The following is a 20,828-nucleotide window of genomic DNA, read 5'->3' on the forward strand; positions in this document are numbered from 1 at the left end:
CCAGAGACCATTCAACATATCACGGGTGCTTGTTCCAATCTTACACATTCCGACTACACACATAGACACAACCAAATATGTAATATAATACATCAGCAACTTGCACACAAATGTAAATTTATTAAGAATATTGATACTCCTTACTATAAATATGCCCCTGAAACCATACTAGAAAATTCTACCCACAAATTATATTATGACCGGGCTGTTCTTACTGATAGTACAATACATTTTAACAGACCAGACATAATATTGCAAAATAAAAAACATAAAATAACTTACCTTATAGATATCGCCGTGCCTAATACCCACAATCTCCAAAAGACAATTGCGGAAAAAATAAATAAATACGAAGAATTAAAAGAAGAAATAGTAAGAATTTGGAAACAGAAAACAGTATATACAGTACCTATAGTTCTATCTACCACCGGAGTTATACCAAAACATCTTCACCATAGCCTAAATATGTTAAATTTAAAAAGTACAACTTATATTACATTACAGCGAGCAGCAATATTAAACACGTGTAGAATAGTAAGGAATTTTTTGCAAATAGATGAACAAAACACTAATATACCACATTAAATAAATTGTATCTACTTGGTGACAACCCGTAGATACAATAGAAACCAGTTTCGTACTGAGTAAATAAAACATATACAAATAATAATAATATTTTATTCAGATCAAACAATAACATTTTTTGAGAATTACAACACAATACACATACTTATTTAATTTAATTGTAATATTTGATTTTTCCTTATTATTTGTAGATCTGTCTGCCAATCGGCAAAGGCCTCCTCCAATCTTTTCCATTCAGTTCTCTCCAGACTAACCATCTGGTTACGACAATAAAATTTTTTAGTGCACTTTTTTTGGCCACAAGTGTATGTCATCAGAATTTTTTTTAAAAGTTCACTAATACCATCCCACTTTGTTTTTGTGCGTGAGGTCAAAGATAGGGGTTGACAACTTATGGCTCTCGAGCCGCATGTAACCTTTTAGCTCCATATGCAATTTTTTCAAAAAAAACATTTAAAACTGGTTCCGATTAAATATTAGAATAAGCCACCGAATTGTTTTCTCAACCACTTATACTCATTTTTTATCACTTCATCTGCTTAAAAAGCGTCACTGATCCGTTAGATGTATGATTTAAATTTACTTTTGATGAAAAACAAGCTGGCATTGTTACTTTACTACTATACGATTTTATGTACAGTTTGTTATAACTAAAAGGCTTTGCGGCAAATTATCTTCGCAAAATATGTATGTGCTTATATTATTAGTAATAATAAATAATTTTATAAAGGTAGGTAGCATAATCACTACCATTTATCCTCTTAACAATATCGTGTATTGAAATAATTTTTCCCCTCCTTTTCTAAGAAAAATGAAAAAAATAAAGCATAAATAGCTGTTTAAACTTTTTATTGAAATATAAATAGAAATTTTCATATGTTTAATGAACATTTAATGCGCATTAAGTTCAAATATAATTGATTTTAATGAAATCGGTTTAATAGCAACTGATGCAGCCAAAAGCTTGACAGGAAAAAATAATGATGCAACGACGATTCTTTAGAGCAAAATAAATCATTAAATACTACTTTTTTACCGGATAATACACTAGGAAGCGCTTTTCATTGAAACATTTTCGGACGAAATAATTCGGATCATGAATTTTGTTATCAAGATTATTAACGACATCTTATCAAAAGCACTTAATTATTGTCAATTAAAAAATTTTGTAGCTAAATGAAACTCAATATTTCAACCATTTTCTTCTAATAAAGTGCAACGGTTTTAAAAGGTAAGGTGCTAAAACGCTTTACTTTGTGTCGAATGAAATTAACACATTTATAAATGAAAAAGGTTTTAATAACCTGAACTAGAGAACGATAAATAGCTGCAAGAAATTATTTTTTTTGCGGAAGATATGCAGTGTTGTAAATTACTTCGTTTTCGATTTTTAAAGAATCAGAAAAACCCCAATTTAATTTTTGATTCAAATTGTTTCAGCGCAATTATAAAAAATAAAGGATAAACTTGTCAACATATTTAAGCTTTTCTTAGCTTTGAAACTACACTAGAATTTATAGTAAATCCACGTTGAGTCATTTAAACCTGATGCTGAATCTTTAAAAATGCAATTGATCGGTTTAAAAAGTAAAGTTTTGTGAATTGGAAACTTTATAGGGTTAAAAAGCAAATTGGAAGAGTTGATGTACAGAAATATATGTACAAAAAGCAATAAAAGTGAATAGGTGAAAGAAATGCCGAAAGAAGAACACCTATATCCAATGCATGAAAAAATCTTTTAGATTGTTACAGTACGTTAAAAAAGTCGGTATTAGAAGATTAATTATCTTTGGAATGACTAATCATTACGAGCGCGCGTTCTCTTGCATAAATATATTTAATGTAAAGAAGAGGCCTATTTACAAATAAAAAATTAGAGTCATGTTTAAAACTTTAAACAACAGATCATGCTTAAAAATTATTTAACTTTGTTAAAATCATGTAAAATTAGCATTCTCATTAAATTTGTTTCCAAACCTTGATTGCATGTACATATTTTCTGATTTTTCTTGTAAAGAAACACATATATATAAAATTAGTTTTTTTATCAAAAAACTGCATTTATACGAGTGCTAATTGATTTCATTACACATTCACAACATAAAATACTATATTTTTCTTACCCAAACCCTTTTCTCACATTAAATTTGACGTATTTTAAGGATTTTTTGATCAAGAATGGAGTAGAATAACAAATAGATATTTATAAAATCTTACCATGCGACAGCTCCTTGCTATAAAGAAGAATCTAGTTTAATGTGACACTTGTTAAATCTAATAAATTTAGATCCTTTTTTGGTAATATATGCGTCTAGATAAATCTTATGTGTTATAACAGAGGTGCGCAACATTTTTAGATTCATGGTTTCATTAGATAAATAATTATTTAAAAATCCTGGAATTTACTCAATTTCTCTATTATAAAATTCAAAAGTTTTTTCACAAGAATTTTCTTCAAAACATAAAAAAACATATATAATTCAAGTTATTCTGCTTAAATCCTCTTTTTAAATTTTTGTGTAGGAGTATTAATATATCTTATATGTGTCGCAGTGGAATGATACAATTAGGGATTTGACCAATTCCCGGTAAATGATAAAACAAAAATTTTATGGGTCATTTCACTAGAGAAAATTAGTAAGGTGATTTGACCAAATCACCTTACTGTTTAGTGAAATGACCCATAAAATAAACAATTTAAATTGATACGACTTCTTTTTTCCTTATATTCATTCATTCTGGTATTTTTGAAGGCGGTCGCTTGAAAATTTTGTATTTAAGCTTGTATGCATAAAAAATAAATAAAATACTTTTAATGAGACTATGAAAAAAAGATTGTAGGAAAGACCAAAAGAGAACCACAAACACCTAGCAGAACATCCACAAGGGCAAACCAACAGAAAAACTTTAGATTTATCAAAAAAGAGCTACACCATATCAGCCATACAGCCAGCATATCTTCATACGAAGACTTCGCTTATAAGGGAAACAAGAAACCAAAGAGATACAAGCCATAAGGTCGACCCATTTAGCAACAGGAGAACAGTTCATACTTTTAAAAGCGGATTCGACCGCCGTATCTCAGCGATGCAGCATCATGCAGTCCTTTCCAGGACACAATTCGACCTGATGGAATTTAATCCATACTATTTAATGATAGTTTTATGGAAAACTACCAAACCATACTTTATGGAATGATTTTTAAAGGAAAAACCATCAAAACCACACTAAGCACATTTACTAGAACAAGTTAGATACAATCTAGGGGCATTATCTCGTACGATAGATCTTAATTCTCTGTATTAACAGTAGCTCAACTCTCAGCTACAGCGTAGCCTCTACCATTTGAGAGTTTCTCGGACATAGAACATAATCCATAAGACCTAACTGGTTATTCAAAACACGGCGCACTCTTTTCAAGCACATTGTACAGGGTTGTAACTTGACTCCGATTAATTTTTGGCAGGAACCTATAAAACTGAACCTCTCATACGATCAGTTCGATAGATCTTAGTTACTGTAGTAACAGCTATCCCGCCCTCAGCCACGTGGAGGCCTCTATCCCTTGAGGGCAGTTTTTTTGTGAAGCATCTATTTTATTCTTGAGACTGAAAAGTTATATTTTCTCTAAAAAAACTTGTATTTGAACCATTTAATCTTTCAAAAATATTAATCAAATAGCAAAGCTTACAGATCCCGTCCTTGTTTGTGAACTAGTTTGACAAAAAATTTAAATAATAATTCTCAATTCGTCCTAAAATTTTGCCACGAGATGACTATCTAACTTCTTTATGAAGTAGTAGAGTTTCATATACAGAGTATTGTAAAGAGCCGACTACCTAAACTATATCATTTGATTAATGCTTTCGAGACGAAAGCTTGTATAAGTAGAATGCAGTGAATAAATTCTATAGCAGAAGAAATAAGCTTTATTAATTCTTGCTAAGAATCCTATAGCTCAATGAGTTGGCTACTAGTCCTAGGGGATGCTAATAACGGGGTTGACTCCCAATGGAACCTAAACAGTATTCATGAGGAGGGCTAGACTAAGTAGGGAAAAAGGTTCTGCGGATATGACCTATCAAAGAATTGGGCACACGGCTCGAAACAGATAGATGACTAATGTCCAATCTTTATGAGAAGTTAGTGTGGAAAAGTGTGCTAGCAATCAATTAGAACAGCGATACACAACGTTTTTATACTCATGGCCCCTTTTTAGTCAAAAAAAATCTGGCAACCCCTCTTTTTTTACAGATCAACATGAAAATACTAGAGTCAGGGGTTAACATTTTTATATTCCTCTTCTTGTTTTTTTCGTATTCCCATTTTTTTATGAAAAATTGCAAAATTATTGTAGGAATTTAAAGAAAAATATGGAGGTGTGGTAATAAATAGCAAAGCAAAAATAGAATAAATTTAGTTACAACTTTTATTTTTAATTAACTTTTTATATGTATTTTAATGTTAGAAAGTAAACTTAAAGAGGTGAACATGTAAACCTGTAAAATTTTTGTTATTTTTTTGTGTCTTGATTAAAAATATTAAAAGTTAAGCAAAATACATATATTTCTTTATTTTATACAAATAATTCCAGTGTCTCAAAGAATAGCTGAATAGCTATGATCTAGTTTATAGCTTTTACCATATAAGTAATCTTTTCTTATGATTATTTACAAATACATAAAGGATGTAAAGATGAGAATTATCCTGAAAACGATAAAATACTAAAGACTAGGAGAGCTGTTCTGTTTTAAACGGGAATTATGAAAATTTAAATCCTTTATTAAGCTTTTTTCACGGCATCATAACTCCTATCTAAATTTTTTTCTAATTAATAAAACTAGTACATAGCACGTATAAAAATGCTTTAAAAATATATTCAACCCCAAAAATATATAATAATTTCTTATTTGTTTTTTTAAATTTTTAGAAGAAGAGAGCTTAAAAAATTATTTAAAAAATCCTTTTCTTAATGAGATAAATTTTTATATCCAACAAAAACATTTTTATTTGTGTAAATTAATTAAATAACAATGTAATATTTACTACGCTAAAAGTGACACACACAACTTTGTGCTCTGTGTTTTTAGCTTCTGCTCTTATCTCTTGTATAATAGACGAAATTTTTATTTTTTAACAATGTCTAATTTAGGCTATCATTGTGGCTAAAAGTTTTCCGTGAACCCTGGGTGCGCACTGCTGTAGGGGAGAGCGGCGCCAAAAGTTCCGATTTTTTTAACCTCAAATATTGTTACGAATACTTGATTTCAGTATTTATACAATATAATCAAATTCAACTTACATATCTAGACTTGTAATTAAAACAGTAATTTGGGGTATTCTTTATAAGGCTTTTTTATTATGAATTTTTTTATGACTGAAGTCGGAAAGTAACAACTTACCCCGACTTGGGGCAAGTTGTTAACAGACCGGGGTAAATTGTTACCATATTTTTGAAAGCTATTATTTGCAAAATAAAAAACAAAAAATAATGGAACAAAGCCGGTTTATTTAAGGACTTACTATACTATATTTTTATTTGTAATATTTATAAATATAAATATTATAAATATAAATATAAACTGAACCATTCAAAATATATTATATTTTAAACATATTGGTATTATAAAAATTATTATTATTAAATATTTTATCATTAAATTAAATTAAAAATTTGAAAATAATCATTTCCATGAGTTCGAATTATTGAAACTAAAATTGATAAGCCTAAAGCCCCCTAACAAACTGAAAAAACCAAAAAAAACCATTAATATATATATTATAATCAACTATATAACAATATATAACAATAACATCATTAAAGATAATAAAAAAAATATATCTTAAAACAATAAATTCTAATCTTATTAAAACAATTAATAAATGTATTTGTTTTGAAACAAAAATTATATTACCAATAAAAAATATAATAATAATTAAACTTATATTTATCATTTGTTTTTATAGTTTAAAAAGAAACTTTGGTCTTGTAAACCAAAAATAAGATTTTTCTTTAAAAACTTCAAAGAAAAAGATTATCTTTATCTATAATCTCCAAAATTATTATTTTTAAAAAAACTATTCTTTGAAATTATAATTTTTTTTTATCTAATTTAATTATATTTATTTCTTTTTTTATATTTTTTACTAATAATCCTTTATCAAAAGGATTATTTATTTAAATTCAAACTTTATTAACTTGTATTTTATCAGGAATAATAATCAATACTTATTGATTTTCATATATTTCATTTTTAATTTTTTTAGGAGGTTTATTAGTTCTATTCATTTCTGTTTCAAGAATTGCTTCTAATGGATTATTTAAAATTTCAATTTTTAATAAAATTTTAATATTATTAAGAATTATTTTTTATTTATATTATCATTTTATTTTAAAAATAATTTATATTGAATAAATTTATATTTTAATGATGAAATATAATTTTTTTTTATTTATTTCTATTTTCAAATAATGAATTCAGACAATGTATTCTCTCCTCTACCCAAAGGTTGCCTGGAAGAGATCGCTCTCTTAGCGATAAGGCCGCCAATTGTACTGTTCTATGTATTAATACATGTATATGTGTCTTTTCTATGGTACAATAAAGAGTATTTTGTTTTGTTTGTTTGTTTGTTTGAATATAATTTTAATTTAACAAAATTATATAATGAACAAACTTATTTTTTAATAATAATATTAATTATTTACCTATTTATTACTCTTATTGCAGTAGTAAAAATTATAAATATTTTTTTTGGGCCTTTACGTTCAATTATATAAATGATAAATTTATTTAAACCAATTCGAAAAATTCACCCTATTATAAAAATTATTAATGGATCTTTAATTAATTTACCTTCACCATCTAATATCTCTTCATGATGAAATTTTGGATCTTTATTAGCTTTATGTTTAATAATTCAAATTATTACAGGATTATTTTTAACTATATATTACTCAGCAAATATTGATATCTCTTTTTATAGAGTAAATTTGTAGTATTTTCGAGATAATAGAAGAATAAAATGTCAACTGATTTGTACACGTTTAATGTCCGATCACAACTGGGTAAGTCAACGCTTTATTTAGACTTACCCTCAACTTATAATAATCACTGCATCCCTCCACCAATAATATAAAAATATACAAATAAAAACAATTATCCAATTGACAAGTAATCGAAACTATTTTTTACAATTTTACAATATTACTAGTTTATTACAATTATACATTTTTTTATTCCATGTCTTACGAATAGGATACCTTCGACCACTCTCGGCCGTGACGGACACTGGAGTAGTGTCCTCACCAGGTAACATGTTAACATTGTTTTTATCAACAACAGGCAGTGCCTGTTTAGTGCCCATCCTAGAATTTGAATCTACATTGGATTTATTACTCTGGTCTACATTAATTAGAACATCAGGATCCGATGATTCTGTTGCCTCCGATAACTTCTCTCTCTCTCCCACTTGATCCAATGTAGTTTCAGAATTCGCTACAGGGCCGACTTCATCTGTTTTTGGAACACAAGTTACACCAGTATACTTTAACAATTGATCAAAATGTTTCTTAATTAATAAATTTAACACTGGAATGTATACCACAAAAAGTCTAGAACCAATCTTACTTCTAATTACTTCTAAATGGCATGTACATTATTTCCATTATAATAAAAATGTTTAACTAAAACCTGGTCACCTATGTTAAAACAAACATCGCGTACACCGCCATATTGTTTACTTTGTAAATCTTGTTTATAGTTAACTGCTGTTTTAGCAGCAGATGCCAACGACATCGAATTAGGTGACGTTCGAGTATCTTTTAAAAAATCTAATGTGGAAAACAACTTCCTTCCGAGCATTAGTTCTGCGGGTGAATATCCCGTAGTGCAATGTGTTGAATTTCTGTAATCAAACAGAAATTTTAATAATTTTACGTTTGTGGGCTACTCCCACTAATTCTAATTTATTTATTTAATATTTAATTATATATTTACATGTCCCATATTTATTTATTAATTTAAAATCACTTTATTATATTAATATTAATTATTTCTAAAACAAAATTATTTATTTATTTCCTATACAAAACACACAACTCTCATATTATTTAAAATCCGTTAAAACCGCCGGTTCAGGTAACGACGACCGCGCGGACCACGTCACCGTCCGTCGCACGCGTAAGGTGCGTGTGCCAAGTGAACGACACGATTCGTCGTTGGGATGTCGGAATAATTTTAAAATTCCACAATTTTCTGCGGACGATCCTGAGATATGGTTTGCGTTATTAGAAGGACAATTCGATAATTATAATATTACCAACGACCATGCTAAGTACACTCATGTCATAACTAACCTGGACATGACGAATGCGAAAGCGGTAAAAGATATCATCATTAACCCTCCAACGGAAAATAAATATAAGAAAATTAAAATGGAATTAATTCGGCGACTTACTGCTTCTCAAGAAAAGAAGGTTAAACAATTACTCACACATGAGGAGCTTGGGGACAGGAAGCCCTCGCAATTTTTGCGACACCTTCAAGACCTAGCAGGACCTTCGGTGCCGGAAGATTTTGTTAAGACGATTTGGTGTAACCGTTTACCGAAAAATATTCAAACCGTCCTTGCGTCTCAAACTACCCCACACCTCCACAAAGCACAGATCTTTCTGACTTTGCCACCCGAATACGACATTTCGCTTCCCAGTTGCGACCGTCACCAGCTGCACGACACAGCAAAAATAAGATTTTTATATTCAAGGATCTGAGTTCGTGCAGCCATGTCTTTCTCAGGGATGACTCAGTTAGAGGTGCATTACAACCTCCTTATTCTGGTCCTTTTGAAGTTTTGGAGAGAAATGAAAAAACATTTACAATCATGGTTAGGAGCAAACACGTGACTGTATCGATCAATCGCGTTAAACCTGCATACGTACTTGCAGATCCAAATTCTACTCCTCCCTACAGCCACAAGCTCAGTCCAACTCCCGATCCCTCTTCAAATCCTCAGACTAGACTACTCCCACTAATTCTAATTTATTTATTTAATATTTAATTATATATTTACATGTCCCATATTTATTTATTAATTTAAAATCACTTTATTATATTAATATTAATTATTTCTAAAACAAAATTATTTATTTATTTCCTATACAAAACACACAACTCTCATATTATTTAAAAACTTAATTTACTATAATGTAATTGCTACATTAGGCGAGCGGCGTCATTTTAGTCAACAGGTGATCGTTAGCGTTAGATCGTCGCTAGACGCAAATCACCAGCCAGTGAGTCGCAAACGTCCAACTAACGCGGATCCCTTGTCGCTCGCTATTCTATCGGCCATTTAATTAATTACGTCACTATTTTCAACGTTCTCGTATTTTAGCTATTCACTCTTACTCCTTCTCTATTCTTTACATGTGTGGACTATTGTTGTATGTGCAATAAATATTTTGTGTAGTAAAAGACTATTTATTTTTACTAATCACCGCACCAACCACTAAACGTTAATATTTCTTTGGTTAGACTCAGTTTTTAAAATAATTTTTAGTGCTTTTTTAATAGTTTTCACCGTGTTTTCCGCTTGGCCATTTGATGCCGGATGATAAGGTGCAATCGTGACATGTTTTATATTATTGCTTATACAAAAATTATTAAACTGACTCGAAGTAAAATTCGTTGCGTTATCTGTAACAAGAGTATGAACTAAACCAAATCTACTAAATAATTCGTACAACTTCATAAAAACAGCGTCGCTATTTGTGGAAGACATAGAATAACATTCTATCCACTTGGAATGGGCGTCAACTACGATAAGAAAATTTTTCTCGTGCAACGTAAAAAAATCTAGATGTACTCTTTCCCATGGACGTTCAGGATAAGGCCAGGGAGCCAGTGGAGCTCGAGGCGGGGAACTGCGGAAAGATGCACACAAACTGCATGAACCTATCTTTTCTTCAATCTGTTTATCTATATTAGGCCACCACATACGACTCCTGGCTTCCGTTTTAATCTTTACTATTCCGAAATGAGAGGAATGTAATTCATTTAGTAACCTATCTCGAAAAACTGCTGGAATTATAATCTTTTGTCCCCGTAACAAGCAACCATTTTTTAAAGACAATTCTAAACGACACAAAAAATAAGGTCTCACTTTCACGTCATTCACGTTACGCGGCCACCCATTTTTTAAGTGATTAATCACTATTTTTAGAATTTCATCCCTCTCAGACTCTTTCCTAATTTCATTAACCGTTACAGGTTTTAAAAAAATATCCGATACAAAATTTACAATACTAGACAATAATTTCCTTATCGTTTATCTCACTGTTATATCCAATGGGCACAGACCGCGATAAAAAATCAGCTGTATTATTTTCACCCTTAACAAATTCTATATTATAATTATACGCGGATAGGAATAACGCATAACGCTGCAAACGGTTTGCGGCTAGTTCAGGAATGCCTTTTTTGTTCCCATAATCGATAACAACGGCTTATGATCAGTGCGTAACGTAAATGGAACCGTACGGCCGTATAAATAGTGGTGAAATTTCTTTACTGCAAATACTATCGTCGTCGCTTCTTTCTGTATTTGTGCATAATTACGTTCCGCCTTAGACAAAGACCGCGACGCGTACGCCACCACGCGCTTGATAGTATCTTAAAATTATACATTTATTGTATTATTCTAAATTCTATCGTTAAGAATATTATAATACTAAAATAAAAAAAATATGAATTTGACAGTATCTTAAAATAATACAATTTATTAGAAGTATTTTGACTAAATTTATGATGGTGGTTCCCCACCATTATAGGTCGGTAGTTTATAAATTGAAGTGCAGTGCTTTGTAAAGACATTCTGTGACGAGCTGCCGGACTGAACAGACGTAAGTGCTGCTTTCTATTGATTTTTTTTTTAAATGACTACAGATAAATTATTGTGCTTTTGCTTATTATTTCTATTATTTAACTGAATATAAATTATCTTGTGCTTTTATTTAATATTTCTATTATTTATTTAATTATCAAATATATAATGATGTATTTACTGAATTTATTAAATAAAGGAAATATAATAAATTAGTTTATGAATTATGAAATTGGTATATATTCAAGAATATTTAGAGGTCAAACATGTATGGAATTAATGTCTATTAAATGTAATAGACGTTGCTGTCAGCTAATGTAATAAATTGTATCATTGATTTTGAAAAGAGCAACTGTTGTTGTTTCTTGCCGGTTCTTCTCGGTAGAACTGCTTTCCGAACCGGTAGTAGCTTTTTGTTCATATGTTCATTCGACAATTCAAAGTGCTTATAATAAAAGTCTATTTGAATAAATATTATTTTGAATTTATTATTTGTTTCTCTTATCCCGTCCATATAAAGCAGTTATAAGAATTTAAATAACTTTTCAGTAATAGATTATTTTTATACATTTTAAATTATTAAATACTTAAATATTATATATTTTTACAAATATTATATATTTTATATTATTTTTGATATAATTTCTATTATAGAAATTAATAAATTCTAACAAGTAATAGATTACTTTTATATAATATAAATTATTAAATACTTGAATATTATATATTTTTATAAATATTACATATTATTATTGATATATTTTTTTATTATAGAAATAAAGAATTTCTGACATCAGAAGTGGGATCGTATAGCCATAATTGTTAACACCTATTTGTACAAGTTTCAGAATGGATTCCGAAGCAATAAGTGGTCTTCTCCGAGCAATTCGCGATGCCGTTACTGCTACTCATCAAAAGGATGATGACATTGCACTACCAGTGTTTGCCCCGATCACGACGACTGTGGAGCCGCCAGCTGGTGCAACAGTGTGGAGTCCCTCGCTAAGGAGTTGAACTGGAGCAGCATTCGAACAGCGGCTAAATCCGGTAAGGCCCTTAAGTAAGTCATGTAAGTAAGTCATTAAGTAAGTCATGGGAGCCTTCGGACGGCAGATCTTGGGAAAATCTGCGTCAAGACATTATTGACGCTTACCCTGAGAAAAAAAATCTGTCCGAGAGACTTTCAAGAGCAGTCCTTTATTCATCTGATGCCTTAGAATCCTATGGAGATTATGCCAGAGAAAAAATAAGGTTACTACGCATCACTAAAGTAACCTTTACAGATTAGCAACTAATTGAGCTGATGTGTGGAGGCATAACTGATGTTGATGTCAAAATGGCATCTTTAAATAGCGTTGTCACCACTACTGCAGCCCTTATCTCCTTGTTGTCAACCTATATGAAAAACAGGAAAAGAGCTTTAGACAGTAGTAGTAAGAATACTGGCACAGGATTCAGTGGAGCTAAACGGTCTAAATTTGAAATGGATAGAAGAAAATGTTTTCTTTGTAACCAAACTGGACATGTACAGTCTCAATGTTGGAAAAATGTGAAAAATAAAACGGACCAGGCTCCACAGGTTTCGAAGCAAAATGATATTCATGTAAAGTCATGTACTTATTGTAAAAGAGTAGGTCATGCCGAAAATCTTAGTTTTTATAAACTAAGGGCAGATTCAAAAAGATCTGTAACTTCAATCCCTACTAAAGACGTTATTTTTTTAAGAAAACCGAATTAAGCCTCGCACCAGTTTCTATTAATGGTTTATTACTAAATTCCCTGATTGATACAGGGGCAAATTGTAGTTTAATTAGAGAATCCGTAGCTAGAAGACTGGGGTGTCGCTTAATTCCTTTATCCTTATATTTAAAAGGAATAGGCAGCAATAATAAACATGTATTTGCACTAATTACTGTTTGTGTTAAGTTTGAAGATGTCAATTTACAACTCGATATACATGTAGTTTTTTTTTTTTTTTTTGATCAAAAAGTACCTTAAAAGCAATATTCAAGAATTTGTTGGAATCTCAGATAGAATAGCGGTACTGGTAATTGCTCTTCCTGAATATAAGAAGCCATGGTCTTTAATACAAGTTTACGCTCCGACTGAACAAGCAGAATTAACTGAACTCGAACACTTTTATGAAGATTTATCACATACAATAAAAAAGGAAAGAAGTAACAATATCCTCCTAATGGGGGACTTCCTCCTAACTTTAATGCACAAGTAGGCACCAAAATGAATACTGCAGAACATGTCCTTGGAGAATTTGGTCATGGCAAGAGAAGTCGCAACGGTCAGAAACTGGTTGAATTTCTTATGGAACATAACTTAACAGTAATGAACTCAGTTTTCCTGAAAAATTACAAAAATAAATGGACATGGATTTCTCCTGGTGGCAAATACAAAAACGAGATAGATTATATTATAAGCAACTCACCAACCAGTTTCACGGATACTACAGTTATATCCAGACTAAGTTTCTTTACCGATCACCGTATGGTTCGCAGCTCTCTAAAGAAATTCCCACCCAGAACCTGCCAAAACTTCAGAAGCAACACTAATCGTCCTGTAGCAAGAAACCTGTGCAACGTAAGTTGCATAAAATTCATAAAAGATTCAAAAAGCATTATGATAGATAAAAACACAGAGGCAACACAAAAATATACAAAATTGGAAAGCCTATTACAGAACCAAGTAGCTTTAAAAAAGGAAAGAAAAAGCAATAAACTTGAATTAAGTGAACAAACTATGCAACTAGTCAACGAAAGGAAGGAACTATTAGGGAAGAAAAGAAACAAAGATAACTTGAAAGCTATTGCTGAAACGAGCAAGAACATAAGAACTAGTATAAGGAAGGATCGCAAAACTAAAAGACTGCAAACTCTGCAATACTATATACAGAGAACTGGAGGTGTGAAAAAAGCACTAATAGAGCTCCGAGAGTCAGGTAAAGAATGGGTACCGAAACTGAATAGAAAGTCTAAAACTATCACACAAAGGAAGCATATAAAAGAAATCGCAACAGAATTTTTTAGCCAGTTGTACCAAAAACAAAATCTTACTGCCGAACCCAAACAAATCCAAGAAATAATCGAACCTAATCTAGATGCTGTCCCTACTATTTTGTCAAGTGAAGTGGAAAAAGCAATAACAATCCAAAAGCTAGGAAAATCCCCTGGGCCAGACTTTATTACAAACGAACTCCTACAAGGAAGTAAAGAGGTGTTGGTGCCTATTCTTACCCAGATCTTCAATGAGTTGCTAAAGACCAATTCCGTACCAGAGCGATGAAAACAATCGCATATCATCTTGATTCACAAAAAGGGCGATAAAGAAGATATAGAAAACTACCGACCCATTAGTCTTATCTCTCACATTTATAAAATATTTGCAAAGATACTACTGGATAGAATAAGCCCTACATTAGACGAACAGCAACCTGTTGAACAAGCAGGGTTTAGAAAGGGGTTTTCAACCATTGACCACATCCATACACTCAAACAGATTATTGAAAAGTACAAAGAGTTCAATAAAACTATATATATAGCGTTTATCGATTACGCAAAGGCATTCGATAGTGTAAGCCACGACTGCATAGACGAGGCCCTCTTACATCAAGGTATACCAGTAGAATACATAAAAATCATTAAAACCATATATACCAATAGTAAAGGTAGGATAAAATTAGAAGAATTAGGGGACGAATTTGAAATAAGCAGAGGAGTGAGGCAGGGAGATCCACTGTCTCCTAAACTGTTTTCAGCAGTCCTGGAAAACACTTTCCGAAAATTAAATTGGGAAAATTTTGGTTTAAATATAAATGGGAAAAGGTTGAACTATCTACGTTTCGCCGACGACATAGTGTTGTTCGAAGAAAACCCAGCTAATTTGCAAATTATGTTGCAGAGCTTAAACGAAGAGAGTGTAAAAATAGGTCTTAAAATTAACACCAACAAAACAAAAGTAATGACCAATTCATTTAGGCACGAGATGAAAATAGAAAACAACACCTTGTCATACACGGACAGCTACACATACTTAGGCCAAATCATTTCAACCAAAGACCAAATTTCAGCCGAAATAAATACAAGGATTGCAATTAGGATGGAAAAAATACTGGTCCCTTAAAGAGATAATGAAATCTAAACTCATAAGTATGGCATTAAAAAAGAAAACCTTTGAGGTCTGCATTCTTCCATGCCTAACATATGGGTGCGAAACATGGGCATTGACAAAATCTCTAAGAGAAAAACTTGCTAAATGTCAAAGGGCTATGGAGAGGAGCATATTAGGTTGGAAAAGAAATGACAGAATAAGGAATACTGAACTCCGAGCCAATACTAAATTGGTGGACATACTGATCAAAATAGATCAACAGAAATGGACATGGACAGGGCATATGATGCGAGACACGAAAGGTAAATGGAGTCAGGTGGTAATGGAATGGTACCCAAGAGATGGCAAGCGAAGCCGCGGGAGGCAACACACAAGATGGGAGGACGAAATTAAGCTAACGGTAGGATCAAATTGGAGAAGAGTCACACGGGACAGGATGCAATGGAAGATGTTAGAGGAGGCCTATGCCAAGAGGCACACCGAATATAGAGACATTCTGTAACTTTAGTTGTAATATTTTGTACTAAACATGAATGTATAAGTGTAACTTAATTTCGGAATAAACGGGCTTATTATTATTATATTATTATACATGTAGTTAGAGATATTGATTTTCAGTATGACCTCCTTATAGGTATAAATGCAGTACAGTACCCGGATATAGAAATTGTTACTGATTCAACTTGTTGTTGTTGATAAATTAAAATTGTCAAATATAGACACTTCTATGATTGATATATCACATCGCCTGGGTACGATAAAGAGTAAGCCCAGGCCCATACTGGTCCGCTTTTCTAATTTAAAGTCAAGAAATTTAGTGTGGAATACCAAAACATCCCTTAAAGGTTCCGGTGTAACTATGTCAGAATTCTTGACAAGACCAAGACAAGAAATCTTTAGTGCAGCTAGAAAGCATTTTGGCATTAAGAATTGCTGGACGGCTGATGGAGTGGTTATGGTGATTCTCCCTGACAAAAGTCGCAGAAAGGTGGTAACAGTACAGGAACTTCAGATCCTTATCAGCAATCATCCCCAGCCAATTAGTTCCAAAGATCCAAAGCCTTCCAGGGTTCGTTGTGGTGTTAAAAACGTTAAATAGTGTGCTTACTACTATATTCTCCTATATAGTTATAGTTTCTAAACCTTGTATTTATGTTAAATTTATTTTATACACTTCATTCATACTCAAATCTCGTTGGCGGCTTACGGACGACTTTTCCTTATCTTGTTTTATTAAAATCTTTTCACTTAACACATTTTAAAAACGCACCACTACAAAGTATATACATTAGTTTTGACAATCACACGCGAGTAACCTTTGTAATTGCTTTGTAACTACTAACTTGCATTGTATTATAGTCGTGCCGCTGACGTCACACTGTTAGCTAGTTCGGATAGTCGTAGTTCGGTAGATGTGTATGCTAAATGTATGGATAATCGAAATATATATATTTATATGTGTATGTGTATGCATGTGTATATGTATTTATATATGTATATTTTGATAAGGAATGATATAGGATTAACTGTGTTTTACTTTCTTTGTTCTATTAAACAAGGTACAAAAAGATAATATATTTATATTGCTTGTAATAATATATCATTGTACTGTACCAAACTTATTAAGTTATGCTTATTGTTGTTTACATTGTGTAAAGAATAATGTGGTTTTTAGTGTTATTGATATTGTAATTTAGCATCCTCTCTTCCGAGCTGCCAGCGAATGTGGGTTTGATTATATTAAAATCTTTTTTTTGGTATAATTATTGGTGTTACTGTGAACATTAGCTGATATTAATATATTAGAAATATTTATTTTTTATTTTTTTGATTTATTTTAATTTTATTTTTATCGTTTTATTGCTGTAAGTATATACATATATAGGATTCATAAATTGTAAATTTTATATAGTATAGTTATATATTTATTTAATTTGCCTTTATATATTTATTTTATTATATTATAAATATAAAGTAAAGTAAAGTATAATACTCTTTATTGTACACCAAACATGTATCACAATCAGGAGAGATAATATTGTTATGATAGTACAATAGGCGGCCTTATTGCTAAATGAGCAATCTCTTCCAGGCAACCTTGGGGTAGAGGAGATCATTAATTAAATGGGAAGAGGTGCACTGAGTATGTCATTATTATAGATACGACAATACATACACTTATAAAAATAAATATTATATATATATATATATGTATATATATGTGTGTATGTATGTGTAGGTTTATTCATATATATATATATATATATATATATATATATATATATATATATATATGTGTGTGTGAAAATATATAAATACATACTTAAACACATTATTTGGGTACATAAATATACAATAAGTGCATTTGTTAATTATTCTTAGGATTATAGTGTCATATAATATTCCTTAAGTCTTTTTTTAAAGGTTGGTAATGTTTTAGCTTGTCTAATTGTTACTGGTAGAGAGTTCCACAAGCGTACGGATTTGATTGAAAAAGAATTTGTGCAAAAGGAAGATGAGTGGGAAGGAATTTTTAGAGATAAGGTATTCTGGGAGCGGAGAGAGAGATCATGTGATTCACCTAAAAACTTGAATCGTTCTTTAAGATATGGAGGGGAAAACTGGTTGAAAAGAACGTTATACGGAAGACAGAGAACATGTGTATTCCGGCGAAGTCGAATTGGGAGCCACTTGAGCTTTGCACGGAATTCGGAAACATGGTCATATTTGCGGAGTCCAAATATGAACCATATGCAGATATTTTGGAGACGCTCAAGCTTGTTAAATTGCTCCTCTTTTAAGTCGAGATAAGAACAGTCAGCATAATCAAGAATTGGTAATAGGAGGGATTGTGTCAGCGCAACTTTAGTAGGAATGGGTAGAAAGTTACGTAATCGACGTAATGATGCAATAGCTGAAAATATTTTTCGGCTAAGCTCACTGACTTGTGGTTTCCAAGACTGATGCTGATCAAATATAATTCCTAACTTTTTGACTTTCTCGGTAAAAGGGATTATTATTCCGTCAAGCGATATATTAGGTAAGTCGTTTAGAGGAATTTGACAAATAAGCCTTGGGCTACCTATTATAATAGCTTGAGATTTTTTCGGATTAATCGACAAGCCCAGAGATTTGCTTCGTATTGAAAAGTTTGTGAGTTCTTCAGACAGTGTTGTTATAGTAAACGGAAGGTCGTGCAACGAACACTGACGATATATTTGAAGATCGTCAGCATAAAGGTGGTAGGGAGAAGCAAGATTGTGACAAAAATAGTTAATAAAAAGTGAAAATAAGAGAGGAGACAACACGCCACCTTGCGGTACGCCAGCAAGCACCGGTGACCATTCAGAACAGGAATCCTGAAGCCGGATACGTTGCTTGCGACCATACAAGTAAGAGTGAAACCAATCAATCACTTTAGGAGATATGTTAAGAGAATACATAATTGCCAGAAGAATATCAAAATCTACGGTATTAAAGGCGTTACTAAAATCAAGTAAAATCATCAATGTCACCTGACGATTCTCCATGCCTAATCGAATATCATCTGATACGTTAACCAATGCAGTAGTCGCACTATGACCAGGCCTAAACCCCGACTGTAAAGGATTAAAAAGGTTATTGCTTATCAGATATTTACTAAATTGCTGGTGTACAAGACGTTCAAGAACTTTTGATAGGAATGGCAGGATTGATATAGGACGGTAATCGGACATGGCGGAAGGATTGCGATTCTTAGGCAGTGGTATTAATTGAGCCTCTTTCCAAGCTGAAGGAAAGGTACAAGTATTTATAGAAAAGTTAAGAATTGTCGTTAGGATAGGAAGCAGGATATCGAGGATTGGTATGATCATTTTACTACTAATACAATCAGAACCAACAGCATCAGAGGTAATCGCCAATATATTCTCTTTAACACCACTTTCAGTGAATTGAGCGAAATTGAAATTAGGATTTTTAGGAGTGGGCAAGGCGCGAATTTGACTTTGGGAACTTAATTTAGCAGTTACATCAATTGTTACAGAAGGTGAGAAATGTTTGTTTAATTTGTTTAAATCTAAATTACAGGAGTTGATATTTTGTTTTGCCTTCCCAACTCCAAGTGTTCTTAGAAAATTCCAGATTTTTTCTGTGCTGTCTTCTTCAACAACAGACTTGTGGATATGGCGTCGTTGATTATCCCTACACACCCTGTTACATCTATTCCGAGCTTTAACATATTTCTCACGGTTAATGTCGGATGAATTACTTTTATATTTGGTCTTTGCATTATTTTTCTTCTCTTGTAGTTTTTTAATATCATCTGTAAGCCAGGGGGCTGGTAGATGCTTAACACGTATTGGTCTAATAGGCGCATGTTTATCGTACAGTTGGATGATAAGCGAATTGAAAACTGATATCTGATGTTCTAAAGTACTTTCTTCATAGATCATGTTCCAATTAATTTTTTCAGCATCCTTACGCAAACTCTCCAAATCCAAACCTGTAAAGTTACGCTGGAGAAGAATTCTTGATTTTGCTTTGGGAGGTTTAACTTTATAAGAAAGAAAGATGAGGTCATGATAAGAGAATGCAGTTGCATTGCATTGACCATGTAGTTCAACATGGTGAATGGAAGAGACTAAAATTAAATCCAAGAGGGAAGGAGTACAGTTCGGAAATGAGTGAGTAGAAGATAGAGGGAGAATGTGCATATTAGTGCTATTTATTACAGCCTTTAACCGACCTGCTCGACTATCGTTTTTCAGGAGGCAGGTGTTAAAATCTCCCATAATCACTGAGTGCTTATACAAAGGAGTCAGTCTTTCAAGCAGCATTTCAAGAGATCCGAAATAGTCCACTGTGAGGGATGGACTATAGTAAACGCCAAGAAGGAATTTTGTATGCGTGAACATCAGTTCAATGAAAAGATGTTCCGGGCCGGCGGCATCACTTGCATTATATTGGGAGTAATTGAGAACTGTAAAAGGTATGTGAGCGCGAAGATAAATGGCAACTCCCCCACCGGTACGACCAGTGCGGTCATTTCGAATCAAATTAAATCCAGGTAACGAATATGCTATTGATGGCAGACAAGGCTTTAACCGTGACTCTGATATTAATATAGCGTGCGCATTAGTATTTTCAAAAGAGGACAGAAGATCAGGATAGTGTGCCGGAATACTCTGAGCATTTATGTGAACCACATTAAAATTTTTTGGATAGGGAGAAAAATGAGAGTTCAAACAGTCATTTAAAGA

At 32.0% G+C, this 20,828-nt stretch overlaps 1 protein-coding gene across 1 annotated transcript; it reads left to right on the top strand.

Moving 5' to 3' along the window:
* The first annotated feature begins 13,707 nt into the window (after window positions 1-13,707).
* On the top strand, window positions 13,708-14,763 carry LOC146526523 (uncharacterized). Its single transcript, XM_085207092.1, has one exon. It carries the CDS (start codon window positions 13,708-13,710, stop codon window positions 14,761-14,763), a length of 1,056 nt encoding a protein of 351 aa, XP_085063218.1.
* The last annotated feature ends 6,065 nt before the right edge of the window (window positions 14,764-20,828 follow it).

Source organism: Heliconius melpomene, unplaced genomic scaffold, assembly GCF_056956725.1.
Source record: "Heliconius melpomene rosina isolate 202511_hmr_F unplaced genomic scaffold, ASM5695672v1 ptg000031l, whole genome shotgun sequence".
NCBI lineage: Eukaryota > Metazoa > Arthropoda > Insecta > Lepidoptera > Nymphalidae > Heliconius > Heliconius melpomene.